At 49.3% G+C, this 27,093-nt stretch overlaps 11 protein-coding genes across 11 annotated transcripts; 4 read left to right on the forward strand and 7 right to left on the reverse strand.

Annotated features, from left to right (window-relative positions):
- Positions 1-1,015: 1,015 nt before the first annotated feature.
- FMAN_00906 (uncharacterized protein) lies at positions 1,016-1,790 on the reverse strand (the record flags this gene model as incomplete). Its single annotated transcript, XM_041828775.1, has 2 exons — positions 1,016-1,459; positions 1,536-1,790. 2 exons carry the CDS (start codon positions 1,788-1,790, stop codon positions 1,016-1,018), a joined length of 699 nt encoding a protein of 232 aa, XP_041676239.1.
- A 4,284-nt stretch (positions 1,791-6,074) lies between these two features.
- Positions 6,075-8,635, forward strand: FMAN_00907 (putative dipeptidylpeptidase III; the record flags this gene model as incomplete). Its single annotated transcript, XM_041828786.1, has 8 exons — positions 6,075-6,199; positions 6,257-7,185; positions 7,245-7,253; positions 7,304-7,441; positions 7,500-7,527; positions 7,587-7,765; positions 7,816-8,319; positions 8,367-8,635. 8 exons carry the CDS (start codon positions 6,075-6,077, stop codon positions 8,633-8,635), a joined length of 2,181 nt encoding a protein of 726 aa, XP_041676240.1.
- A 500-nt stretch (positions 8,636-9,135) lies between these two features.
- FMAN_00908 (putative ribosomal protein L6.e.B, cytosolic) lies at positions 9,136-10,116 on the reverse strand (the record flags this gene model as incomplete). Its single annotated transcript, XM_041828797.1, has 3 exons — positions 9,136-9,288; positions 9,352-9,687; positions 10,003-10,116. The coding sequence occupies 3 exons, from the start codon at positions 10,114-10,116 to the stop codon at positions 9,136-9,138; spliced, it is 603 nt and encodes a 200-aa protein (XP_041676241.1).
- A 698-nt stretch (positions 10,117-10,814) lies between these two features.
- Positions 10,815-13,184, forward strand: FMAN_00909 (putative chaperonin ClpB; the record flags this gene model as incomplete). Its single annotated transcript, XM_041828808.1, has 1 exon — positions 10,815-13,184. The coding sequence occupies one exon, from the start codon at positions 10,815-10,817 to the stop codon at positions 13,182-13,184; it is 2,370 nt and encodes a 789-aa protein (XP_041676242.1).
- Positions 13,185-14,231: 1,047 nt separating this feature from the next.
- FMAN_00910 (putative ADP-ribosylation factor) lies at positions 14,232-15,031 on the reverse strand (the record flags this gene model as incomplete). Its single annotated transcript, XM_041828819.1, has 4 exons — positions 14,232-14,324; positions 14,407-14,472; positions 14,568-14,812; positions 14,884-15,031. 4 exons carry the CDS (start codon positions 15,029-15,031, stop codon positions 14,232-14,234), a joined length of 552 nt encoding a protein of 183 aa, XP_041676243.1.
- A 193-nt stretch (positions 15,032-15,224) lies between these two features.
- FMAN_00911 (uncharacterized protein) lies at positions 15,225-15,897 on the reverse strand (the record flags this gene model as incomplete). The annotated part of the gene is made up of 2 exons (XM_041828830.1): positions 15,225-15,306; positions 15,659-15,897. 2 exons carry the CDS (start codon positions 15,895-15,897, stop codon positions 15,225-15,227), a joined length of 321 nt encoding a protein of 106 aa, XP_041676244.1.
- Positions 15,898-16,690: 793 nt separating this feature from the next.
- Positions 16,691-17,410, forward strand: FMAN_00912 (putative EMP24, component of the COPII-coated vesicles; the record flags this gene model as incomplete). Its single annotated transcript, XM_041828842.1, has 3 exons — positions 16,691-16,888; positions 16,941-17,148; positions 17,205-17,410. The coding sequence occupies 3 exons, from the start codon at positions 16,691-16,693 to the stop codon at positions 17,408-17,410; spliced, it is 612 nt and encodes a 203-aa protein (XP_041676245.1).
- A 554-nt stretch (positions 17,411-17,964) lies between these two features.
- FMAN_00913 (uncharacterized protein) lies at positions 17,965-20,943 on the reverse strand (the record flags this gene model as incomplete). The annotated part of the gene is made up of 1 exon (XM_041828853.1): positions 17,965-20,943. The coding sequence occupies one exon, from the start codon at positions 20,941-20,943 to the stop codon at positions 17,965-17,967; it is 2,979 nt and encodes a 992-aa protein (XP_041676246.1).
- Positions 20,944-22,351: 1,408 nt separating this feature from the next.
- On the forward strand, positions 22,352-23,325 carry FMAN_00914 (uncharacterized protein; the record flags this gene model as incomplete). The annotated part of the gene is made up of 2 exons (XM_041828864.1): positions 22,352-23,153; positions 23,225-23,325. 2 exons carry the CDS (start codon positions 22,352-22,354, stop codon positions 23,323-23,325), a joined length of 903 nt encoding a protein of 300 aa, XP_041676247.1.
- Positions 23,326-23,480: 155 nt separating this feature from the next.
- On the reverse strand, positions 23,481-24,698 carry FMAN_00915 (uncharacterized protein; the record flags this gene model as incomplete). The annotated part of the gene is made up of 2 exons (XM_041828875.1): positions 23,481-24,347; positions 24,429-24,698. The coding sequence occupies 2 exons, from the start codon at positions 24,696-24,698 to the stop codon at positions 23,481-23,483; spliced, it is 1,137 nt and encodes a 378-aa protein (XP_041676248.1).
- A 579-nt stretch (positions 24,699-25,277) lies between these two features.
- Positions 25,278-26,760, reverse strand: FMAN_00916 (uncharacterized protein; the record flags this gene model as incomplete). Its single annotated transcript, XM_041828886.1, has 4 exons — positions 25,278-25,833; positions 26,034-26,526; positions 26,579-26,648; positions 26,710-26,760. 4 exons carry the CDS (start codon positions 26,758-26,760, stop codon positions 25,278-25,280), a joined length of 1,170 nt encoding a protein of 389 aa, XP_041676249.1.
- Between the last annotated feature and the right edge of the window lie 333 nt (positions 26,761-27,093).

Raw genomic sequence — 27,093 nt, forward strand, 5'->3', positions numbered from 1 at the left:
GTTGATGGCGAGGCGAAGGGAGTGAGTGGCCGGAGAATCCAGACAATCTGAATCTGCATGAAGAGCGATGATGTTGGCCCAAGCTATAGAACCCTGATTCCGTTGCATTGATAACCTCGTGATGCAAATCGCTCAGGCCCAAAGATGCCGAATGGGTTTTACCGTGCATGATGACAACACACCGACCCGAAGCTTCCAATTACATTCCAAGTATTTGTATGAGCTATCACTCGCTCGCTTGTCGGTCAGAGGCATTTTCAATCAGGCGAGCTGAGCCGTGTTCATGTATTGAGTTGTCATGATGCAGGAGACTTAATGTTCATCGGGATAGCTAGAAGTTAACGCCGGGACAGATGTCTCCTCACGAGCAAAATCACAGGGCACCTCATAGGCTCGTGGCAACGGACGGCAGACATGGCATAGTACTAGTGTGTTTAGTGCAAGAACATTTGTGTGTATTTGCCTTCACAAGTGAAGCAGATCAGCAGATCATGGATCTTCTAACATGGAGTAGATAATACAGCGACCCAAACTGACTTCGCAACTCACTTAAATTTGGCTCCTATGCGCGCGTAGCGTAGACCCGGAACCCTGGGGATGAGGGAGTACCTTTCCTCCCCTTCCCTTCTTTTTAGCCTATCCGTGTAAGCAAGCAGCCAGCCCCAGTCGTGCTCATGCGGTACAATGACTGCAACTCTGACACTTTGCGGGGGACTGCACCAAGCTAGCTAGTCTCCTGTTCCCTGGTCGCGCCTCATCGGAGAGCTGTCCGAGTGCATAGGTACTGGGCAATGACAAGACTCTTGGTTCCAAACGCCTTTTAAATCTTGAACTCCAAAATCCCGAATGCATATATAACCATGACGCTGTGACTCCCTGCCTGATAATAAGGCCTCGCCTGAAATTGTCCAAAATGACTGTGTATGGCGGGTCGGCAGTGTATGATGAAGCCGGTAAATATGTACCAAATGATATAAAGCGTACAAATCATTGTTTTCTTAAAGCTGCCTGGCGCTCATGGCTTGTCTTGAGATTTGGTGATTGTTTCCAGCACGTTGCTGAGCGCTTCCCGCTCCACCTCTTCTATGGGCCGGCTGACGTCGATGGTGATAACATCCTTTTCATCGGCCAAAGGTCGCTCAAGGGTCTCGAATTGGCTGTGGACCATGTTGGCACCCATGTAATGGTTTTGTCGTTGGGCGACACGGGCGAGAAGAAGCTCCTCGGAAGCGTCGAGGAAAACGAAGTGGATCTGAATGCGGTGATCGTAGTATCCAGCAACGCGGATGACATCGCGATACTTGCGCTTGAGAGCCGAGCAAGTAAGGACGACTCCATTGGATCCGGAATTCAGCCTCTTGATGGATTCTTCCCGTAAAGCTGTGAGCCAATCCCATCGATCGGCATCAGTTAGGGGAATGCCATTTCGCATCTTATCAATATTGGCGGGAGGGTGGAACTAATGAGAAAACCGTGTTAGTGGTGACGCTGGGGCATTTCCATAACGTGGGGCGCTCTGCAAAAGTTCTACATACCGAATCGCCCTCAATATAGGGCAGGCCTAATGATTGAGCCAAATATCCAGCGACTGTTGTCTTTCCACAGCCGGCAGGGCCCGTAACCAGCCAGATGTGTTGTTGTCCCTGGGCTTTGTGGCCATTGATGGTGGCAGAGTTGATGGAGGATGGGGGTGCTACCGTCATTGGTGACGAAGTGGTGGGCGGCAAAGTAATGGTAGTTGGTTTTGTGGGAGTCTTGATTGACATTGGTGTGGGTTCGTAGGAAAGCATTTTCGTATTGGAGTAATTGAGAGAGCCAACAAAACCAATCTTTTAGGAATATTTATGATGTTAAAAAAAAGCCCCTAATGACGCCTGTCGCTTGGTGTATAACTGAAGGTCGAGGTGAGACTGGCAGCGGATAATGGGAATGACAATGATAATGACGTAGTAACGAGGACGGTCAATGTCTATGAATCGGTTGAGTAAATCAAGATGCAAATAGGAAAAAGCCAAGAATTGCAAATCAGTAGAGCAGATTGACAGAGGACCCGGGGGCCAGAGGGATCTATATAAGGTTGATGACGGTACAAGTCATAGCTGATGTCCCTAATTCAGGCTCAAGGAAAAGGGCACGGAGAGAAGCCCGGGGTAGGCACGAAACTTCCAACATCCACTATTTCGCACAGCCCGACCTACATTTGCTTCCACAGGTGGCGTGGGGGCAGGGTGTAGTGAAATGGGCCCGGGGGTGACTGTCACCCGCTGGAAGGGACCCATCTCCACAACCCAGGCCAGGCTTTGGAGCCCGGTGCCAGGAGGGCATGCCGTCTGGGGGTGACTAGGGCCCTGGACCAATTGGTTGAGGACGGAAAAAGGTCATCAGAATCTACTGTACCAGGTATCTTTCTCTCTTGACTACCTACCTTAGGCTGTCCAGTTACAATGGATCTCAACCATTTGTGCTACTATGTATCTACTTAACTGTGTGTTGGAGAGACAGCATGGCAGTGGATGGATATATTACGGTGGAGCATGATTTCGAGATGGACTGGCAATGTCGTTCAATCTGAGACTATCAGGGGAAAGGGAAAAAGATTGGTGAGGATCTGGCCCATGACGCTCCCTGTGGGACATGATGATGGTTCCTTGAACCCCAAATTCCATCCAACTGGCATTACCCAGACTACCCAGAACCAGTCCCTGTCACTCTCCCGTTCATATGTGCATGGCTTGTGAGGTCACGAGCCCACTGCACGTTCCAGTTCCGTTTACACACACAAAATCACAGCTCCAGCGAATTCTCATCTAGTTAAATTGTGTATCTCGCTTGGCGCTATGCAACGATATCTAGGTACATAAAGTGCAAATCATCAGCTTTGCATTGCCTTGATAGAAGCTTGAATAGCAGAACAGGGGCGAATCTATCACGCTCCCCCGGGGAAAAAATCCTTGCGCGGAGTTTCCGCAGTTGGGTAATTCTGGAAACTCTGGCCGCCGAACCGAACGTGTGCCAGCTCGCACGACCAGCGATACAACAGCATGCAACGTCACTTAGTTGGTCTATATCATCTATGTCGTGGATTCTATTTGTCTGGCTCTGTCCCTTTCGAATCCGATAATAACGCTGGAAAAGCTGATTAATCCGGCAAAAGTCGAGTGTTGCTGAGGATCAGTCTCAAGCACTTATCCGGCTGACATGAGCCAAACTGGGCAAAGGGACTCATGGTAAATCTTGTAAGCAGATTCCAGTGGCAGATATAAGGGAAGGGTTTAAAACTTGATTGATGATCGGGCGTACCGATGTGCTGGTCCGAAATTCCCGACCGGAAAATTGGACACCCTCCCATGTCATTGTTCATTGATAGCACTCGCCCGTTGAGAGCCTCATTCTCAACATTCCCACTGTATCATACTTTCCATGCCCTCTTCCTGAGTGGTCTGGGGGAGGCGAGAAAACCTGAGACCTTCATCCTCAACGACAAAAAGACGTAGATAAGTTCAGAATAGTTCAGTACGCCAATAGATGGACCCTTTGATTTTGGTACTCTGGTTCAAAGCCAGGAGTGTTCTCACATTTGGTGTGGTTTATGAGTGACCTAACGGCCCCTATTATTCCAAACATATTTGACCGAGGTCACTAAACTGAGTGTGCGGTCGTCACTCATGCTACCCATAAATGCTGGTTTTAGACACCCCAGCTTTACAGGTATTTATTGATGGATATCTAGGTACCTAGTTGCTCAACTCACCCACCAGCCGCCCGAACAGGTCCCTCGAGTTAAATTTCAATATCCAAACCAAACCCGATACATAGCTTTTCTTCCAACTACGTAGGAGTCCATGCACAGCTTTGCTTTCTTTCGGCTGAGTATCACTTTTCAAGACCTTGACTCTTGATCCAATCACAAGTCACGGCTCGGGAGAGATTTACCCAAAACAGAGCAGGGCAAAGGGGAACGGAAAAGGCACAAGGAGAGAAACGCTAGTAGCGTTGAGTGTGGAGTAATAGCGTGGGGGTAGAAGGTCAGCTGGTGAACGACGACTCAAAGCACAGAGCCTTGACCACTGCAGCCAGAATCTTCCAGCTGGCAATTTTATTATTCGGTCACGAACAAAATGACAAAATACGAAACGTTCTTCCGATCGAGTATTGGAATGCTATACTCAGCATAAAGAGTTCGCATCGCCAAATGAGCAAGACAGAGAGTATATGCGAATGCCTTCATCGATCAGCAGATCTGTACATACCACGAATGGGAACTCGACATGGTAAATCCTTCCCCATTTCTGCCGGCTAACATTGGCAATCAGTCACACATCAGTTGTTTGCTCCAGGAATCACATTAGCATCGTCCAATTCGGGGGAACCACAAAGGCTTCCCCGGCTGCAGTTACAATTGTCTAAGACAAGTCATCCATGTCACCCCAACCCTGGTGTCCCGCCCAGCTGGTTTGCTAGATTCCGAAGGGTTGGCTCGGTTGACAACGCCGGCTGATGTAGTTGATCGTACTAACGCTTGCTTGCAGGATGAGGCTTGGCCTAGCTTCACATCTCAATCCTCTACCGAGTTGCGACCCTGTAACGCCACACCGCTTAAAATAGCTGAATGCTTAATAAATCCTCATAGTTTTGGTGTTGTGCAACTGTTTGCTGGCACATGATATTTTATTGGCCCTTTCTTGGATGTATTGATAGAGTTAGTTGATCAGCATGGGGCAGCTCGCCCGATGGGAAGCACCCCGGATTTGTTGACCTTGCAAGTCGGGACATTCATTAGTGCATGCGCAACCGTGTTGGTCCTCCCATCCGTATCTCTGCAATAGTTGGACCAGACGTGATAAATAGGCAGTGGAGTGGTTTTTTGCTAAATGAGGATTTGTCCTGCCTCGCCAACGTTTATTGCTACCAGGATGGTATGCATTTGATTCGAGTTTCGGAAAGCATTGTGTCCTCAGATCTAATGTTAATGAAGCCTTTCATGGCATTGCATATCCGAGAGGTATTCTGCATAAAATCACAAGTAGGGTTCTAGTACCTGCCGGTCTGTGGTCCCCAGGGTGGTAGAACTGAAGAACTCCTCGGTTTGACACTTCGGTTCGGTTCGCTTCATCTTTCCTAGGATATGTCGGCAACTATCCTGCTTCGTTTGAGGCGAACTAATTATCATGTGTAGTCGAAAGAAGTGACCAGCGTCCACATCCCGAAAAGCACTACGTAATGAGAACAATGCCTTTCAACTTCAAATATATCAATGTAAGAAAGGCTAGGCTTCATACTTACCAGCACGTCGCAAAACAGGAAAATAGTTGTGATGTGAGTTCATTGAACGGATCAATAAGTGCTTACCCTAGGCCTCAGCACATTTCACGGTTTCTGGCTGGTACCAACCTATTCGTGGATGGACCCCAATATTCAGCATAGCAACCATAGACGACAATGTGCCAAACACGAGCTGTTACTGATTTTACCATTCCGGCTCATCAATACACGATGTTCATATATGACGAGGTTATCTTGAGGCTTCAGCACGTGTGACAGAAGAGCCAATCCAATGTTGAAATGCCACCGGGGAATACAACGTATTGGCAACAGAGTGGCGGCATTGGCACAACTGCTGTGTAGAGCCGTCCAATAACATCAACACTTCGTATCTCAGTGGTATGGCCATTTCAACTGTATGCCTTCAAATTTATCTAACATCATGAAACAAAAATATTCAATTCGTCGCAGAGCCCTCATTGGCTTTTACGATGGGGCTTTGTGCACCGCCTTACTAGCTGCTATAGGCAATAAGCTCTGGCCCTTCTGCTTGCCGCCTTGACACGTTTAGGAAGCTGCGTTTGTCCCCAGATTAACAAAGATTCATTGGCCGACGTGACCTGAAAACGTCAGTCACAGCCACGGGCATGCCTTCTCCCAACTTAATCTCACCGTCTCTCATGCTTCAGAGACTACCTTCACTAAGAACTACGGCCTTGAAGTCAACTATCCTGACGCGACGACCCATTCCTCGCTTTACGAAGTCTTTCAACCACCAGAGCCTCCACAAGTTTTCAACCTCTGCCACCGTCATGAATTCAAACGAGCTGGTCCACTACCTCGCCGACAAGCCCCCCTCGGTGGTTAGGCTCGAGATTGAGAAGCACTTTGATGCCCTGAATGACAAGCAGAAGCGTTACGCTCACTTTATCAGCAAGTAAGTTTTTATTACCGACTGTGTATAAGTTGTGAAGCTCGATCAGATTGCAATGAGGGGCAACAATGCTTTTGAGGGAGGGGTCGTGTGGCTTATGTTGACACACAATTATAGAGCTGCTTTTGCTGGTACCAGAATTGTCCTTCGACAGATCTCCCCTGAGTCTGAGCCAATATTTGACTTGATCTTGACTCTCCATAAGTCTGCCAACGGCGATTGGACTGCCCTAGCAAAGAAGGCTGGCGTCGAAGAAGATGAGCTTGCCCGGTTCCTCGAGTACGCTGCTATGTTCCTTGGCAACAATGGCAACTACAAGAGCTTCGGCGACTCCAAGTTCATTCCCCGGTGCTCGGAGAAGACCGTGGCTGCTCTCGCTTCCACCTCACCCGAGGCCAACAAGTTTTACGAGGCGACAAAGGGAGGCATCTTTAGCTCTAGTAACCCCGCCATGATGCACCTTGGCTATCCCGACGACGGGCACATGACTACTTACTACCCCGAATCTTCGCACATTATGAAGGACGAAATCAAGGCTGTTTCCGACTGGATGGAGTCCAAGGGTCTTTTGCCCGAGAACAACCGACTTCGCAAGACCTCAGAGGGTAACTACGAGATACTGATCGCTTCAGCTGTCAAGGAAATCCCCAGTGAAGGAGGTGATATTGGCAAGCAGACCGAGTTTACCGTGGAGGATGGACCTCTCAAGAGCAAAACAATCAAGCTGGTCTACGGCGACTATGCTGAGGAGATGAAGAACATCACAGCTTTCATCAACGGTGCTGCCGAGAATGCGGAGAACGATACTCAGAGGAAGATGCACGAGGCTTACAGCAAGTCCTTTGAGTCCGGCTCACTGGAGGCCTTCAAGGATAGTCAAAGATACTGGATCAAGGACAAGGGTCCTATGGTTGAGTCTAACATTGGCTTCATCGAGACCTATCGAGACCCTGCTGGTGTTCGTGGAGAGTGGGAAGGCTTTGCCTCTAGTAAGCTTTTTATCAATATACGCCCTGGACGAGAATCTAATTACTGACTTTTTGTATAGTGGTCAACCGTAAGATTTATTCAAGTCAAATATTTGACCAGTTACTGACAGTTGCCCAGTTGAGCGAACTCGCGCATTTGGAGAGCTCGTGAAGAACGCCCCCAAGCTCATTCCTCTGCTGCCTTGGGGCTCGGAGTTTGAGAAGGACAAGTTCCTGTCTCCCGACTTCACATCCCTCGAGGTTCTTACCTTTGCTGGTCAGTGATCTAGTGATACTAAATCTATCAAATCCGCACATGCTAACATTGAGCCTAGGTTCTGGTATTCCTGCTGGTATCAACATGTAGGTCCCCGGAACAAATCGATATGAAGCGGAAAGTAGATTGCTGACATTGTTTGCAGCCCCAACTATGATGATATCCGTCAGACTGAGGGTTTCAAGAATGTGTCATTGGGGAATGTTCTCAGTGCCAAGGCCCCGGATGAGAAGATTCCTTTTATTCGCGACGAAGATCTTGAGGTCTACAAGAAGCAGCGAGATGCTTCCTTTGAAGTTCAAGTTGGCCTCCACGAACTTACTGGTATGTAAACTTACCTCGAGTCTCTTGAATCTACTGCTTAAATTCGTTAGGCCATGGTTGCGGTAAACTTCTCCAAGAAACATCCCCAGGCACCTATAACTTTGACAAGGAGAAACCTCCCGTCAGTCCTGTGGATAACAAGCCTATCACAACCTGGTACAAGCCCGGGCAGACTTGGGGTTCCGTCTTTGGTAGCATTGCTGCCTCGTACGAGGAGTGCCGTGCCGAGCTTGTTGCTATGCATCTGAGCTGCGAGTTCCCCGTTCTCAAGATTTTCGGATTTGGTGATGGTTCCGAGGACATCAATGGCGAAGCTGGTGATGTGCTTTTCGCCTCCTACCTATCCATGGCCCGAGCTGGACTTGCTTCCCTCGAGATGTGGGATCCCAAGAGCCAGAAATGGGGCCAGGCTCATAGCCAAGCTCGCTTCTCCATCCTCAAGTGCTTCCTTGAGGCGGAGGACGATTTCTGCAAGCTTGATTACAAACAAGATGATCTTTCCGATTTGACCATCAAGTTGGATCGCTCCAAGATTCTTACAGCTGGTCGAGATGGTAAGATTTATCTCCAACGACTGGACATGAGCTAACAAATTCGCCAGCTGTTGCTAAGTATCTCCAGAAGCTTCACATTTACAAATCTACCGCCGATGTTAAGACTGGTACTGACTTTTACGTGCACATGACAACGGTTGACACCGAATTCTGGGGCAAGAAAGTCCGTGACATTGTTCTCAAGAACAAGCAGCCTCGCAAGGTCTTCGTCCAGGCCAATACATCTCTGGATGAGGCATCTGGAAAGGTTTCGATCAAGCACTACGAAGCCTCGTTGACTGGCATGATTGAGAGCTGGGTAGAGCGCAACTTGTAAAATAAGACAAAACCGAACATCATGGCTGCATTAAGTAGATGGCAATTTTAGGATAAGGGAAGAAACGAGATAGTACTTTTTGATGTTACGAATCCTCACCTCAGTCACCCTTTGCCCACCCGGAGAGGATTGACACACCCGCAGACAGATGAACGCACATAAAAATTGAAGTCTTGTTAATCATTCATAAGTCGATGTCCATTTTTGACCAGATCAGATCTGAGAACTCTTAGCTCACACCAGTTGTTTTTATCACTCAGGAGATGGGATGTCCGAGTGAAGTTCATCATCATCGGCCTCTGACCGGAAGCCTCTAGAATTTTGTATGCTCGTTTGTTTTTTTGACTGTAAAACCTGATTACAGACGCCAAAATAGGACCGATGCCGTCGACTTCCAAATGCAATTGGCCAAACCAGCCCATTTCGGAGACCCTTGCCGTTCTACAACCCGTTGTGTCGCAACCCCGGTACTCCCATCACCCCGGCACAAGATTGCACGTTTACCAGGCCATCTCGTGGGGCTTGTCACCCTTCCTCAAGCTGAAAGAGCTGGAGAGGTAAGAAGCCAGCATGTCAACCTTCTTGATGTTGGCAATCAGAGCCTTGTCGATGGCCTTCTGGTCGGCGGCACGGCTGCTGTTGACCTCCTTCTTCTGTAAAGAGCTGTCAGTGACCTGATACTTGGCGAGTACTGTTCTGGAATTGTTGTATCGTACCTGGGGCTTCTCTCCCTGCTTGAAGAAAGCCTCCTCACCAGCCTTCTCCTTGGCCTTCTCAGCGGTGAAGTACTTGGGCTGAGAGACCTCCTCGATCTTCTTCTCGTCGAGACCGGAGATGTCGACCTTGTAGGAGGTAGCGATGACGTATCGGGAGTTAACTCGTCGCAGAGGAACACCGTTGATCTTGAAGGGGCCGGTGACGAGGAGGACACCCTGGTCGAGGGACTTCAGGAGAATGACACGCTTGCCACGGAAGCGGCCAGCGAGGAGGATGAGGACAGTGCCGGGCTGGAGGGACTTGCGAGGGGCCCAAGATCGGACAGCCTTGCGGACCTGTGGTTTTCAGCTGTTAGCATGCTGGCACTTGGTTATGCTCAAGAATTGCTGCAGGCAGTTGCTATATGTGGATGAAGTGCAGTCGTCAATCGATATTTGTCGCAGGCTTTGCAGATCTGTGCGTTCGATATATATGGCATTGAAATTCGAAGCCGCTTCGTCGTTCAAAGTATGTACTTGTTGCGATGGCAGTCGGATTGCCATGGACCAAACTCATTCTCTCGACTCCTCGGTTCCCATATCCAAACCGCGCACTCCAAAACATAACGCAACTGGCTGCAAGTGCATCGTAATCATCACCAAAAGACTCACCTTCTTGTTCTCGGCATCGTCGTCAGCGGGGTACCACTTCTTAGCCTTCTCCGAAGAGGCAGGAACCTCTCGGGTCGACTTTCCGAATGTCTTGCTCGTGGGCTTCGCCGACATTGTGACTCTCCTGGCTGGTTGACTTGGGGTTGGGTGAAAAGAGGAAGTGAAGTCGGTGGTGTTGAGGTGGTGTAGGCCCCAAAATGTAAATTGTCTTTGTGGGCGAAGCCTAGAAAGTGTGGCGAACTGCCCAATCAAACTTGAGCCAAGATCCCCACTGAAAGAGTCACGTGGGAGCTCTTCTTAGGGCAGGTTGCTGGTTGTGGTTGCCAAAATTTTCTAGCGTGCCACTTAGTAACGAAATACCTTATAAGTTCCAATGTTTAGCAAGACCAACAGTCTACAAGGATCACATGATTTAATTACGCTTGAGTAGTAGAAAAATAAGAACACACCAGAAGATTTGCGCTTGCAAATAAACGTGTTCCTGGTCTCCTTACCTTGCTTCTTATCAGACGAGCCGCATCATGGGTGACAGAATATATGCGTTAGGCGATCACACAAGATTTCTGTCTTGCGCACCGTCAGTCACATGATTATCGGATACAAGCTGGCTCTACTTATCTTATCGGCTCTAGCGTCTCTCAATGACGGATGATCGAACTTGCGAGAATATGCTCCATTCACCTTGAAGCGTGTAGCCGAGTTTCGTGTCGTAGATAATAAAAGGTCTCCCGCATGTCGAAGAAATCCACGATCTTGCCCTCGTTTTATTTCCTTTAGACGTTCTTTGCATGCCTTCTATCACAGTGCCTAACATGCAAGCACGCAAGCAAATAATCGCATCAACACAGCGCATTGCTGCTAGTGCGCGGACCCGATCCGTGCAACCACTTACACGGGTGCTAGCTACCCAACCTTTGAGACCGACTTCTCTACGATTGATTCCAAGTCTTGCTATCCGGTCATATGCCAATGGCCGTCCACACCCTCCTGGTGGCACTCACCGGATGAACATGGGTGGCGAAGAAGAGAAGCCTGCTCTGGAACAATTTGGTATTGACTTGACTGCCCGAGCCAAGGATGGAAAGCTGGATCCAGTTATTGGAAGAGACGCAGAGATTCAGCGAACCATTCAAATCTTGTCAAGGCGAACCAAGAATAACCCAGTCCTCATCGGCAATGCGGGTACTGGAAAGACTGCAATTCTTGAGGGTCTTGCCCTCCGTATTGTCCGAGGTGACGTCCCTGAGAGCATCAAGAACAAGAGGGTCATCAGCCTTGACCTTGGCTCTCTCATTGCCGGCGCTAAGTTCAGAGGAGACTTTGAAGAGAGGTTAAAGAAGGTCTTGACAGAGGTGGAACAAGCTCAAGGAGAAGTTATTCTTTTTATTGATGAATTGCACACACTCCTCGGACTTGGGAAGGCTGAAGGGTCTATTGATGCATCAAACCTCCTGAAGCCTGCTCTGGCCCGTGGCGAACTTCAATGTTGTGGCGCAACAACTCTCAACGAATATCGTCAAATCGAGAAGGACGTTGCCCTGGCTCGACGATTCCAACCGATCATTGTTAGCGAGCCCTCTGTGGAGGATACTATCAGTATTCTCCGAGGTATCAAAGACAAGTACGAAGTTCACCATGGTGTCCGCATTACAGATGGCGCTCTGGTTGCTGCTGCTACATTGTCCAACCGCTACATCACCGATCGATTTTTACCAGATAAGGCTATTGACCTCATGGATGAAGCAGCCAGCCACCTCAAACTGCAGCATGAGTCCAAGCCCGAAGATATAATGCGCCTTGACCACAAGATCATGACCATCCAGATTGAACTTGAGAGCTTGAGGAAGGAATCAGATATTGCTTCCAAGGAGAGGCGTGAGAAACTTGAAAGTGACCTCAAGAAACTCAACGAGGAAATTTCTGAGCTCAATGCGCGCTGGGAGAAGGAGCGTGCTGAGATCGAATCAGTCAAGAAGATCCAAGAAGACCTCGACAAAGCCAAGTTCGAGCTTGAGCAGGCACAGAGAGAAGGGAACTTTGGCCGTGCCTCTGAGCTCAGATTTGGTGTTATTCCTAATCTCGAGAAGAAGTTGCCCAAGGAAGGAGAGGCTCAAGAAACAAAGTCCAGCGATACTCTGATCCACGACTCTGTCAGCCCCGACGATATCGCCAATGTCGTCTCCCGCATCACAGGCATTCCTGTGTCGAAGCTGACTTCCGGACACATAGAGAAATTGGTTCATATGGAAGATTCCCTCCGCGAAGCGGTCAAGGGCCAGGATGAAGCCATTAAGGCAGTTTCTAATGCCGTTCGTCTCCAACGAGCTGGCCTGAGTGGCGAGAACAAACCACTGGCTTCCTTCTTCTTCCTGGGCCCTACTGGTGTGGGTAAGACAGAGTTGTGCAAGAAATTGGCGGGTTTTCTGTTCTCGACCGAATCTGCTGTTGTTCGCTTTGACATGTCAGAATTCCAAGAAAAACACACCATTTCTCGACTTATTGGTGCACCGTCCGGTTACGTCGGCTATGAGGACGCTGGCCAACTGACCGAAGCTGTCCGCCGTAAGCCATATGCTGTGCTACTCTTTGACGAGTTTGAAAAGGCACACCGCGATATCTCCGCTCTCCTCCTCCAGGTCCTTGATGAGGGCTACCTCACCGATGCCCAAGGCCACAAGGTTGATTTCAAGAACACTATCATCGTTCTGACATCGAACTTGGGCGCCGATATACTTGTTGGCCAAAACCACCTTCACCCCTATAGTGAGACACCCGATGGCGAGATTGACCCATCAGTCCGCAAGGCTGTCATGGATGTTGTTGCCTCGGCTTACCCACCCGAATTCCTTAACCGTATCGACTCTTTCATTGTCTTTAAGCGTCTCGCCCGCAGCGCTATCCGTGATATTGTCGACATTCGTCTGAAGGAGCTTCAGCAGCGTCTTGACGACCGCCGCATTATCCTTTCGGTTCCTGACAATGTCAGAGACTGGCTTGCGGAGCGTGGTTACGACCCCAAGTTCGGTGCGCGCCCCCTGAACCGACTCATTACCAATGAGATTGGCAACGGCCTCGCAGACCAGATCATCAAAGGGCAGCTGAAAATGGGCGAGACCGCTGAGGTTAAGATCCGTGACGACAAGGAGGGCTTGGATATCATCGTCAAGCCCAAGGATGCTTGAATGACCTGATTATTAAGGACTATTCAGGATTTTTTTAATGAGTTAATGTGTTTCATGTCTAATTCGTACAATTTGTATAACAGAAGCGTATATAGCATCATAGAATGTAACTTAACACTAAATAATGCATAACCACTCAATTGAGACCAACGCATCTCCAAACGCACTGAAGTCTTGTCTCCTACTACTGGTGGAATTAATTCTGTTTGGAACATTGTGGCTTAAATCTTTGATGCAAAGCAGACTTGTGCGATCCTCTAGAAGGCAGGCTCTTGACTCGGGTCCGTGTCTGTCATGGATCCGTCCCAGATACGTTTGCACTTCTAAATTTGTCTTTCATTCAAGATTAAAATCAGCACTCTAGACACAAACCTCTGTTCATTTTAGCCAAAAAGACTAGAGACCGTGTGTCACTCGAATCAACCAAGTCTTGCGATTTCACCAAAGATTTGGAATAAAACTTATAGAATCTCTACAACAGCTCAAACTTGCGGTGGCCCGAATTCATGCCTCATTTATAACCCTCGTTACTTGAGTTGCTCATCATGGTCATGTTCCCTAAGTGAAATTAACAAACGATAGATATACCAGTGCGCCACGGTTTGCGAGAGTATTGTAAAATCAGCGAGGATGCATTCTTTTCAAAGAGCAAACAACACCCGATTGACGACTGTACAAATATCCCGGGGATCCCCATAAGACGCCTCCCATCATCACCCGACTTTTCCTCCAAGAAGAAAAAAAGAGAAAGTACGTTCTGTGGTCCTCAGGAAGCGAGCTGACGCTAGCGATGGCAAGCAGATATTGTTGACCAGAAGGCTCACAGTGAAGCACCATTGAGAGAGGAAGAAAGCGTTAAAAGAGGTTGCTTAAACAGAAAACGTGAATAGATGTGACTTTGGTTCAAGGATTTATCTTCGATTGGTTGACCGATAACTTTGCAAATTACAACCGAAACCTCGAGTCGAGACAAAGAGCCATTTGAGAGTATATGGCAGAGCAGGAGAGAAAAAGCGAGTTTTTATGGAGAGGCCTCTCGACACCTTTCTACTGGTGACCCGCCTTTCGGAGGGTGTTGGCGAGCCACTCAAGACCCTCATAGAGACCGTCACCGGAGGTGGCACAGGTGGACTGGATGTACTATTGATAGAAGAAAGTAAGAGGTCAGCATGTGAACAAAGAGACACCATCTGGGCCCAGATGTGGATTGCCCATTACTTACCCAGGCGCGTTGTCGCAGGCTGTGAAGGCCAAGCTTGTCTGTGATCTCGGCGGCGTTCATGGCGTTCTAGTAGTAGCGTAACGTTAGTATATGGTACTGCGGTTAAATGACACGTTGAGGGGAGATTTGTGAGAAAGTCTCGAGGTGGGGTCGTGACGTACGGGAAGATCCTGCTTGTTGGCAAAGACAAGAAGGATAGCATCGCGAAGCTCGTCCTCGTTGAGCATGCGCTGGAGCTCCTCTCGTGCCTCGACAATACGATCGCGATCGTTGGAGTCAACGACGAAGATGATACCCTGAGTGTTCTGGAAGTAGTGTCTCCACAGAGGACGAATCTTGTCCTGACCACCGACATCCCACACGGTGAATTGAATGTTCTTGTACTCTACAGTCTCGACATTGAAGCCTGGTAAGATGAGAAAGAAATCCGTAAGTCAGCGGCATGAAGGGTTTGTCAGGATCGAGAGCGTCTCATACCGATAGTGGGAATGGTGGTGACAATCTCACCAAGCTTAAGCTTGTAGAGGATGGTGGTTTTACCGGCGGCATCAAGACCAACCATCAGAATTCGCATCTCCTTCTTCCCCCACAGTCGGTCGAAGAGCTTTGAGAAAGCGAGACCCATGATTGCGGTTTACGGCTTCGAGGCCTGTGTGTCTAGGTATAGAAAAAGAGGTCCTAAAGGTGAAGGCGCAAGGTCAGCGATGCGTGGATGGATGTTGAAAGAAGACGACGTGGCGAGGGGTAAAAGGGGGGATGAGATAAAGAGGGAAGAGACAAAGGCCACAGGCAGGCTGAGACAATATATGGAAAGACGTCTAGCCAAGGGAGGAACAGGAGGTTGGATGTTTTGGTGATGGTGGAGGCGGGACGGCTTTATGGAGTATCGCGAAAGGACACCTAAGGGAATGATCAAGGCAACGATCAAGAGCTCATCCAACAACACAACTCGGTCATCACCATCATCGGAGTCCTGGATAGTCCTTCAAGCTTGTAAGCAACCCCGTTCCAGGCTGCCGCTATCACCCGATATGACCAGCTATGCAATGCTGTACGTCGATAGTTGATTCAGAGCCATCACGAGGCGGATCAACGGGATAATAGCATGACGGCGAATTTGGTGATCGGGCGGCGACAACGTGAGACGGGAGCTTCTTGAAGAGACCATCGAGAGGAGGATCGGGAATACACAAGCAGCAAACAGCGGGATCTAGACAGACTCGAGCAAGAGACAGGAAGACGCTGAACTTACTGGATCGTGGGGCGGTCCTTGGAGTGGTGGTGCAGAAAAAACGACGAGCGGCGATGGATGGATGGATATGGATGGATTGGGGGTGGGCGCTGTCGTGTGGTTTGACTTGTCGGTGTGAGAAGACAATCACTCGGGGAGGGGTGAGAGACATTATCGCTCTCTTTTTGGGCTCCAGCTACTAGGTTCTTATTTTTTCTGGCCTCGGGCTGTTTGTTACTGGGGCCGGGGCTGGTGAGCATGCCGTTAGAGGGGAAATTACTGGTCGGTCACTGGAAAATACTGGAGCCAAGGCCTATTTTTCGACGACATCTCAGGGGACAGACAGGGAGGGCAGAGGGGCAAACGCAATTGCACCGCCACATGAGGTCCTCTTGATCTCGGGTACTCGTTTCTAAGCGATTCAGGTACTTTGATAAGAGAAGTTTGTGAATGGCGACACTTGTTGTGTCAGTCTCGTGTCAAGATATGCCCTTCGCATATTTCTAAGCTTGAAAGTTCTGAGCGCTGTAGTGCTATCTGGAAATGTACGTCGTCTCCAAAATTGCTTCTCAACGTCAGATCACACGAATTCAACGCCGCGCAATCGGTCCCGCCATGATACATCTCATCCCTTTTTGAAGTCGCAAGGACAGATAAACGACAAACCAAGGTAATCTCTAAGCCCTTGTTTGATCAAGCCACAGCAAGACCCCACCCGCCCACTTCCCCCCTTTAGGCTTGGGGATATGGGATTGGCTTGTGAATTTTGGCAAGCAGACAAAGGTGCAAGCTGGCAGGAACTCAGACACAAGCTCGGCAAAACCGTGGCTACCCAGACGAGAGCCGCAACAGGAGCAACCCGCAGCTCCTCCAATTAGCTGCGAAAAGGTGTCAATTCGTCGCGATCCAAACTCCATACTTGACTTAGTGGACACTGGTTTATAGCTCCAACACGGGGATTCAATGCTCACGATCAGAGCACTCTAGCATCGCAAACACCCACGACACTCCTTTGAAGTTATAGCGATCGATCGGATCTACACGCACCCGATAATGTACTTCGTCTCTGCGGCCAAGGCCCTTGTGGCCGCTGCTGTCTTCTCAGCTGTCACTGCTCACAACATCGTCCTGCCTGCTCACGGCCGTGAATGCTTTCACGAGTCCCTACACAAGGATGACACTATGACTGTCACTTTCCAGGTTGGCGATCGGGAATTCGGCAGCGCAGGCAACCTTGACATTGACTTCTGGGTACGTGGCTTTGGGAGTCAGGCAAACAATCAGGATATTAACTAATAGCCAGATTACCAACCCTGCTGGTCAATACGAGACAAACGAGAAGAGCATCTCCAACGGCGATTATTCGTTCACAGCCAAGCATGATGGCAAATACATATACTGCTTCGGAAATGAGAACTGGGGTGCCAACACCAAGGAGGTCTCCTTCAACGTCCACGGAATCGTCTACGTGAGCGAGCACGAGATGCCTGCCGACCCCCTCGACCGTGAAGGTAAATGAGCATTCTTCCGTCCGGGAATGGCCAAGTTAGCTTACAACATTCTGCAGTTCGGAAGCTGTCCGATCTTCTTGCTCAAGTCAAGGACGAACAAGAATATATCGTGATGCGTGAGCGCACCCACCGAAACACCGCCGAAAGCACCAACAGCCGAGTCAAGTGGTGGAACATGTTCGTCATTGGTGTTGTCATTGGTGAATCTCTCTTCCAGGTCTGGTGGCTGCGACGTTTCTTCGAGGTCAAGCGGGTGGTTTAAGGGGTAGACTTAGGTGCATGACGGCATGATAAAAGACCAACTCACTGAAATACTTGGAAATGTTGTTTGTTTGATGAACCGCAAATGTGAAGACCGGATTGGCGCAGCATTATATTGGGAGCACTTCGGGGAGGATAAAACAATCCTACAGCAGTGGAATTGCAAAACTGGGCAAATATGATAATATGGAGAGTATGTAATAACATTTTACGTTGACAAGAGCCTATGTCGCTTGCGTCTGGATCAGGACAGGGCCCCAGAAAGTTTACGTGACTGCTTTGATGTTATTTTGCAAATCATCTTCAATAAATGCACGCAGTTTTGAAATTTCAAATTCATTATTCAAACCGAGCAAGTCTATGGCCAATTATCCTGGAAAACATGTCTTGTGTACTACAATGCCTTGTAGCTCAAATCAAAAGTCATTCATCTCGTTGGCATATCTCATCACTGACATGACACGATATGAACCCGTAAGAAAACTCCAGAAAAGCAAAACCAACGCCTTGTTTTGACTCTCAAAGCCATTCCATGCAAAAAGGTAAGGAGATCATTCAGGCTCCAGGATCAGACTCGGGGGCTTTACCCGCCTCAGCATCGGCCTCAGGGGCTTCAACAGGCAGCTCGACATCTTTGACGGGATGAAGCAGCATGGGAGGCAGACACATTCTGCCCTCGCCACCACGCATGTTGCCAACTCCCTTGCCCTTTTTGCTCTTATCTTCTGTGCCTTCAAACTCCTCGCCGCCGTCATTGTTGACTCGAAGACCTAGCCAGCGACGATACATATTTGGTGCGAAGCCCGAATTGTAGAACCAAGAAAGGCCGTGCATGTTGTGTTCGCGATCACCAAAGATGCTGGTTCGAGAGCCTCCACTTGCACCGTCGCGGCCGTTATTGTAAACCTGTGCCATGTACGCTGTAGGCCAGTTGCGATCAACATAGACAGGATGGGGCACAGCGACGGCCTTGTAGCCATGCTGCAGAGCGACGGTGGCAGGCCACATCTCAGGGAAGGCGAATTGTTTCTTGAAAGCCGTCATTTTGTGCATGGTCGTCAGCAGTCGCCGCGACATACGCGAAGTGGTGATAATGTTGGCCCGGCGGGGAGGGAGTCCCTCGGTCCGGTTGTAGCCTGTGATGTCCTCCTTGAGACCCCAAGTCGTACCATCAGGGTTAAAGATCGGGTTGAGTGCAATGTAATCGGCCTCTTCTCCAACGCCCCATTTGTAGTGATCCTTCTCGTAAGAAGTGGGAGCAACAGGATCGTCGCCAGGCTCAAACCAGTCATCATCATCCTTAGGACGAAGGGGTCCCCATACAGTGCGGTGGCCTTTGGTGTCAGAGTCAGGGGACTTGCCGTCTAGACCAGGAACTCCCTTCCAGACATTGTCAGCGCCTACGACACCCATCTGACTCTGGACCCGAGCCATTTGTGAGAAGTCTTCCCAGCTACCGTGAATGCTGGGGAAATAGAAGCGAGAATTGCGCTCCCAGAGACCCTTCCGAGGCTGCGACTTAGACCAGTTCTCAAGCTTGGTAAAGAGATCGTAATAGTGACCTGTGTAGCGCACATCCATTTCCCATTGCCAGAAGTAGTCGTATTCAGGATGCTTGTGAGCAAAGTACTGCATGGCCATGGACAGACCGCGGTACACGCCGTGAACGGGGAGATCAGGACCACGAGTGAAGTGGTCGTAGATACCCTGGTAAAGAGCGAGCATCTGTGTCTCGGACCACAGCGTAACCAAGCCCCTGAACTCTTGAGGAATGGCCTCCTCAATGCGCTCGTGGTAGATTCTTTCGTCCGCCCAAACCGGATGAGCAGCTTCATTCTTGACCTGAACTAGGAGATGGATATCATAGCGACCACCAGATGCCACAGCGAGCTCAGTAATGAGAGATCGAAGGTTGACAATATCATCTTCGCGCCAATTGTACTCGTCCCAGCATCGTACAACAACAGCAGTTCGTGATACCCCGCTCCCAGCAGCCTTGGGCGACGCATTATTGGAATGCCCAGCGTTTTCTCCCTGACTTTTCTCGTCCACCCCATTATCCTTGGGTTCGGTCTCGTGGGGCTTTCCAGACTGCAACTTTTCTGCTTTTGATTCCTGAGGCTTTGACTCACTCGTTTGAGACACAGAAGCCTCAGTAGGCTCAACCTTTGAGTTTGCGACCTGTGATGCCTCGGACTTGGATTGTTGAGTAGTTTTCGGTTTTGACGTCTCAATCTGGGAGGCAGCGGTCTCTTTGTCAGCCTTGGACTTATCCTCTTCGACACCGCGGCGCTCCAGAGTTGAAGTAGGAAGTGGCTTAGGCTTAGGTTCGTGCGCAAAGAAACCATGAGGAGCCTGTATTTTGGAGGGAAGCTCCTTGAAGCGAGCCTGGTTGGCCTTAAAGCAACGGCGCTGGACATCAGCCCAGTCAATATGTCGATAGTCCACGCGAGGAGTCTTCTCCCACACAGCATCCGACCCTTCCTTTTGTCCATGTTCACCAACGCTAAGGCCACCATTCCTTGAGGAATAGCCAAACCCATAGGGGCCATAGCGACCATAACGGTCGAAACAAATGTTCTCGGGCAGGTTCAGGATCTCATAGGATCCGATGGCATGCTCAGGGAATCCTTGGGGGCGGCCATTATAGTATCGGAGCTGGGGAACCCGTATTGTACCATCAGCATCTAAAAAACATTCTTTGCTTCCGGTCTCCTCGCTTCGGTTCGCATAATCGCTCCAGTCGTTGCTTTTAGGGAGCTTCTTCTTGCTGACCTTGGAATCATCCTGGGGCTTATCCTCCTTTCCCTCCACGGCACCGCCTTTTGTCTCGGCCTTAACGTCGTCCTCTGGTTTAACTTCGTCCCTTACTTCTTTCTTGGTAGGATGCGCGCCTTGAGCTTGGGCTTCAATTTCTTCGGTAGCAGCCTTGTCGGTTTCGTCGGTATCTTTGTCGCTCTTGATTTCGTTTTGCTTACTCCAGTCATTGCCTTCACTAAGCATCTCAGGCTCATCCTTCACATGAGGCCATTCCGGCTTTAGCTCTTCGAAGGTGACCAGGCTCTTGAGACCGCCATAGTATCTTTCCAAAAAGGGGAACTTCTCCCAAGCAGGTGGTGGTGGTGGTGGGCGGTTATCAACCTTACCGTTGGCAACTTTCCAGTTCTCAACTTGGCTGGCTCGTACAAGACTCAAGACCATAACGATGATAAATGTAATGACAGTGCAAAATAAGTAGCGAGTGACCTTGTTTGGCATTCGGTAGGGGTACACTTTGGCGATCCTTCGTCTGAGAGGGAGGGGTTTCTTCTGGTGACTGGGCAACATCAAAAGCCCACTGCTCGCAGACCCAGATGTATGCCTTGAAGAGCCAGCTGAAGAGCTCTCGGGGGAGTATGGCTCGTCTTCGTAGTCATCTTCGTCTTCGGTTGAATAGTCATCGTCAGAATATCGCTCCTTCGTTGGAGAGTTGACCTTTTGATATAGTGGGAGCTGAGGCTCGCGCGGCCGCAGTGGATTTGGAAGCAACCCCATAATGGGACTCTTATATATCTCTGAGAAGGAATGTTAGCGATTGAGGGAGGAATCTTGGGTCTCAGAACTGACCAGAGGATACTGACCTTTTCGACCAGATGGAACAATATCTCAACAATCTGTGATACTCAATTGTCAAAGTCAGAGTGACTTGTTGATGCTTAAAATAGCAAGTTACTTAAATAAGATGTGCTCCTGAGTATTACAGAAGAAAAAAATTGGCATATAAAGTATAGAGAGTTGTGGAAAAGTTGTTATCTCGCTGCTCCTTAGACCGCTCTTAGCTGTGATTGACCCATGATGGGAGCTCCGTCATTCGCTGGTCTGTTTTGTTACGGATCCGGCTGTTGCTGAGCAACGCTCAGCTTGGGCTTACCAGTAGCTACGACGTCAGCTCGACGACTTGTACCGCCAAGCATGGATGACAGTCAAATAGCCGCTGACGAGCCAAAGGCTTTTTGGATCCATGCATGGATGTGAGGCCTTCCATGGATTGAGTTTCCCAGGGTCTTTCGACACCTCGTCTCGCATATTTGCCAATGCTCGTGCGGTTGTATTGATCAGTGCAAACTGGCTGTGCCTCAGCTTCAGTTCCGAGTCAAGAATGAGGAGTGAGATGAACAGGGAAACGCCCGAGTAACTCTCCTTCTTTCTTGTTCAATTCCATGCAAATGCTTCAATACCTGGTCGTTTGGCGTTTAGATAGCGCGAAGATATTATTCTGACCACCATCACAGCGCTTTGTCCAGGGTAGCTCTGACGATCTTGGAGCCAGACAAGTCAAGTTTTACAGAATGCTCAATCAAATAATCCTATGCCGTCTTAGGCTTTCTCATTGCGATCCGATACGCCGCTCGCTAGTGACAAATTGTTGTCCTATTCGTCGGAAATTCCAGACCCACGAGAATGTGTAGCTTCAATTCAACGTCATGCCCCGCCGACGGCTGCAGTGCATATCTATTCACTGCTGTTTTAACCAAACAGATCGATCAAATCCAAGGCTTGCTTTGCAGCTCGCTACGGTGGCTGCCAACACGCCTGTCGGAACGTCGGGGTTGGGTTGCTTAGTTGCGACGCTGGCTGAGCATCATATGACGATCCCCTCTTGTCGCTTCTTTCACCGTCTCCAATTCTTGCCTTGACCTTGTCCTGTAAGACTCGGCTGTTGTCTCAGGCGATTTATTTAAATACTGCATTGCTTCACTCTCCGATTTTATTCGGAAGAGGTCGACAGTTGTAAATCGTTCCACAAGCTGAAATACAGCTCTCATCAATACATCGATCACACTTACACGGCTCTCCAACACCCCGCTCTTCGACCACATAGCGGCATTGTGGTCGCCAATTTGTCCCAAACAAGCCCTCTTCATCTTCAAAGAAAGAGACTACTCTGCCCTTTCATCTCAAGATGTCATCAATTGCAATCGCTTCAGCTGAGACCTTATCCTCTCCCCCTCCCGATCTCCAAGGCGAAGCTGAATTGGAACATCTAAAGATATCCTATGCTCTTCGCCAGCAGCCTGTTTCCGTAACTCTTGATGGTAAAACCATCTTCTTGTCGTCCCTTGTCTTAGTTCTGCTTATTCACTTCCTTGATCCATATCACGCCGAGGTAGTCATCGCTTTATTCCCCATAGTGTTAGGCGTCCACAACGACTACCAGAATTTCCTCAACCTTGGCCCTGGTGGCACGCCCTCCACTTTCAGCGGCTACCTCCGTATATCATGGTTCCGTCTTTGGGCTCTCAGCGACCCGTTTGCAGCCCCAGAGCCTGACCATATGCGTCTCCCAACATCAGGTATCCTCCGACGCCAGCGTCTCCCATACCGCGCAGGTCCTCGACCTGTTGTTGCTGGCATAGCACCCCAAAGACAACTTGATCAGCATGGATCTCGAGTATGCTACCGAGCTCTCCGCTGGTCCATGGCCAAGTTAGCGAATAGGAGTCCTAAGAAGTTTGGCACCGAGAAGTCGTGCATAGAGAAGCATGGGTTGGCACTGTTTGCCAGGCACCCAGTACAAACGAATTGCCAGGGCGAGATCTGCCATGTTCACGACTCAGACCACTCCATGCATATGTGTTTGCACCCGGACGACATCAGGGAGGTGTTAGAAAAGGGCTGGGGTCAGAGGCATCCACTCGCTTGGAGAGGTCGGTTCCTCAAGAGCCCCGTCTCCCCAGACTTTGTCATGATCTATGCACCACGAGGTGAGGTTTGCTTCTAGGCAATTGGCAAGAAGTTGCGACCATGAACAATGAGCTGACAAGACTTTCATTAGATGACGAAGAATTGCAGGTCATCTGCAATATTATAGAAGCTGCTATATGGTACACCGTCGCCGAAGAACTCGAGATGGGGATCTGTCCAAAACCCATGTAAGCCTACATCGAGTTTGGCATATGGATGCGAAGAGGAAAATGCTCATATCGCGAGAATGAATCATTGTCTAGGATGTGGCTTCTAGTATCAGAGTTAATGGGTATCTTACAACGCAATAAAATCTTCTTCCAATGTCAACATCGGACGTAGACCTTCTAATCTGAGTCTCCCTGGCTCGTATCGTTCTTCGACTGCTTGAACTTCTCTTGTCCTGTCGCTAGGAAAGCTTCCACTGTTCGACCATCAAAACTTCGTCCATGCATGAGGTTGATACATGCACGGGCTGAATCCGCATCTTTGAACTTGACTGAGACTATGCCTTCTGGTTCTTGGTCGAACAGGACAACATTTGTCACTGTACCCAGCTTGGCACATTCTTCCCGGATGTCCTCCTTGATCTCCAGCAGGGCAGCAGGGTCCTCCTCAAGCTCTTCCAGCGTAAACATATGCCGAAGAATCACAAGCTTGTCCCACTTGGTCGCGGTCTCCGGCTGGCCCGGGTAGGGCACGTCGTCATCCCAGTCTGCCAGCTTCGCGTCGAGTTTCTGAGTCTTCTTGATGATCTTTTGCCTGTCGCGATCCTTGTTCTGTGGTTTACGCTCAGCTGTGACATTGGCCCCTTCCCCACCTGCACCACCTTCCTGGTCGTATTTAACTTTCTTGTAACTTGAGTCTGCGGCCTGAACGCGCATCCGTCCTTCACGTGTGCCACTGGGAGTGATTCTGAAGTCTGTATCATCGAGAAGCATAATGGCCATCTCTACGCTCTGTGGCTTGAAGAAAACAATCAGCGCGTCGCCCTTGAAGTTGCCATCTGAGTCGGTGTATAGTTTGATCCGTGGTGCTCCGCTGTCAATTTCCTCTGCGATAACGCCACCCTTTCGAGAGAAAAGATCGTGGACTTCCTCAACCGTTGCATCAGCAGGTAAACCTGTGACATAGATGGCTGTATTCTGTTTAGGCTGTTGAGGTGCCTTTTGCTGCTTCTTGTTTGGTCGTGAAGGTTTACTGGGTTCGGGAGTCTACTCAATAGTTAACTTCAATAACCTTTCGGTAAATACGCATCGAGACAGTTTCGACAGCGAAGCGATGTTTGGACGTACTTCAGAATCATGGCTTGATTCATTCTTGCGTTTTTTTGCTCCACCATCTACAGTATCATGCGATACAGATTCTGCAAAGTCATTGAATGCGCCAGCTGTTGGTGGCTCCAGTGGATTCTCATCTGCAAGCACCCATCGTTTGGAATCGGCGTCAAACTCGTACTCGTTGCCGTCATCGTGAACTGCAATGAATTTCTGGTCGAGTTTGGAAAACGATATGCGATCATCGCTGTCGAATTCACGAGGGTCCGTAGGAAATGAGACGTCCATCGTGATAACACCAGACCGTCCAAGCACATTAGGGGGGCTTTTGAATGAAGTGGTGACTAAAAAGAGCTTGAGGTGTAGGTTGGATTTTGGTTGTTGATGAGCTAGCTTGAAATATTACCCTGAGGAATAGTGCAGTACGTCAGTATGCGTCTCTAATAAGGTACCTAGGTATGCTATCCCTTGTGGGGCCAACGATGGGACCCAAGGCCCCACCTTGAGTAAATACCCTCGCGTCCTACTAGAGCAGTTTGGTTCTAACCCAAATACACCTACATACATACCTTGCATACCTACATACCTGTATCTGAGATATAGCTCTGATATCGATAGCCCAATAGTATGAGATGTTATATTCATATTTCAACCCATGTTAAAAATCATGGATCTATTTTACTTATGAAATCACAAACAGAGATTGGGACAACTGGTCTAATGTCTAAAATTCGTTTCATGCAGGGTGCTGCCTAGTAACATGCATTGACCTTCGTCAAGATATCTCAAGTATTGCTTCTTTCATCGTGTCATTAAAGAAACCAAGCACATAGTCGAGAATACACCTCGCGAGGATGCATCGCCATTTCATCTCTTCTCGTCCTCGACTGTCTTCTTAACGCCATCCACGAATGCCTCAATAGCTTGGCCACCACCCAGAGGCATGCCGCTGCCTCTTAGGTATCCTCCATCTTGTACCTTTACACCAAGAGCATCCGCAATGCTTGGCAAGCCGCCATCCCGTATGGCCATTGTGAGACTTGCCAGGGCTTGATTGAACTGGGGACTTCTCAGAACCTTCTTCAACAACGTCCGCTTGTCGTCCAGGGATAATGAGGCTTTGGCATCCTCCACAGCCGAAGCTGACGGCTCCAATTTCCCATCAACAGAATCTGTTGAGGCACTTGCAAGGACTATAACGGCAGGAGGGAGAAGGCTGATCAATGTGTCTGTGAACTCTTCCGTAGCCGAGTCAACCATAGGTACTGTGATGGAAGTGGGAAGTAGGTGGTTGAGATGAGGGTATGCCTTGTCGGTGGTTTGCTGCTGCTGTCTACCAGAGAGCCCCGACGGGCCTCGAAGGCTGTCCAAAAAGCTCTTCACAGCGGCAGCAGCATCGGCATCAGGGGCAGATGAAGAGGCCCTGGAACAAGGTCAGCACAGTCACATTTAGAGTTGATGCCATAGATCCAGCGCCAGGACACTAGTTCCCAATTCTCCTCTCACAGTGAAGAAATCTAGTTTTACACAGTTGACCTGGTGCCCCAGATCTGTGATCTACAAGCCAAGCCCATCGCTCGCTAGCATACCATCCAATTTAACCATGCAAAGGGAATCACCTACGCTCTAGCACCATCAGCTCCGCCCTCTCGTGAGCCCTCGCCTTCCTCTCGAACGTCTCCACCCGTAGCGTCAGGTCCTGCGCCTCCGCTGCCGCTTCCTCGAGGTGCACGGTGGGTATCAGCGTCCTCCATGGTCTCATCCTCGTCGTCGGGTCGGTTATCGTTGTTACGGAGAGCTGACAATTCCTCAGCTACATCCACCTCCTCACCCTGTAGTAGTTGATGGACTATTTCGCCAATCTTGCGATCACGAGGGCTGTAGTAGGCAGGATCTCCGTCTTCGGCCTGAGGCTTTGACTGAAGCCAGAAGAGATATCGTTGGGACGAAGAAGTAAACTTGAGGACGAAGATACGGCCGTTGGTCTTGGAGGTGGGCTCGGAAGACGATGTGTATTCGTGAGGAGTGAAGCTGCCATCGCCAGGGACCATGATCAGGTCAAGTTCAGGGTTGTCGAGGGGTTCGCTTCGCTTGCGCCAGCAAAAATGCACGAGATCTGTTCTGTCATTAGCCATGCAGCATTGACAAGGGCGAACTTGAAAACCCACCATCTTCAGAGTATAGGTAGATATAGCCCGGCTCAGGTTGCGGCTTCACTTTGTAAGGCTTAGAGGAGGCCTGGAGACAAGTGAAGTTAGTACATGCTTCTACAAATTCCTAAGTACTGGATGAGACGTACATCAACCTCGCACTGGCCCGCTTTGAAGGTGATAATTGGTGAGATTGGCATGTTCGGAAATTTTGGACTTGTGCCGGAAGAGAAAAGATTGTGGTGTGTTGGGAAAAGGTTATACAACGACTTGATTCACAAGGCGGCAGAAGCTCTTACGTCGTCCAGCTGTGATTGTATAGAATGGAGTTACCTAAGATAGGAAGCTCGGACCCACCTAAGGGAGCTCAATGACGCTCATGGAGCGGCTAACGGAGGGAATTAATCCGTTACTTTTTCCGCCCCTCACTTGGTCTTCAGTGGTGAGCCCCAGTCAAAGCAGATTAGGTGAAAAATCTCATAAACCCCACCTGGACATCGACCAGACAACCCATTTTCCTTCTCGCATCTCTC

Source organism: Fusarium mangiferae, assembly GCF_900044065.1.
Source record: "Fusarium mangiferae strain MRC7560 genome assembly, contig: FMAN_scaffold001, whole genome shotgun sequence".
NCBI classification, from domain to species: Eukaryota; Fungi; Ascomycota; class Sordariomycetes; order Hypocreales; family Nectriaceae; genus Fusarium; species Fusarium mangiferae.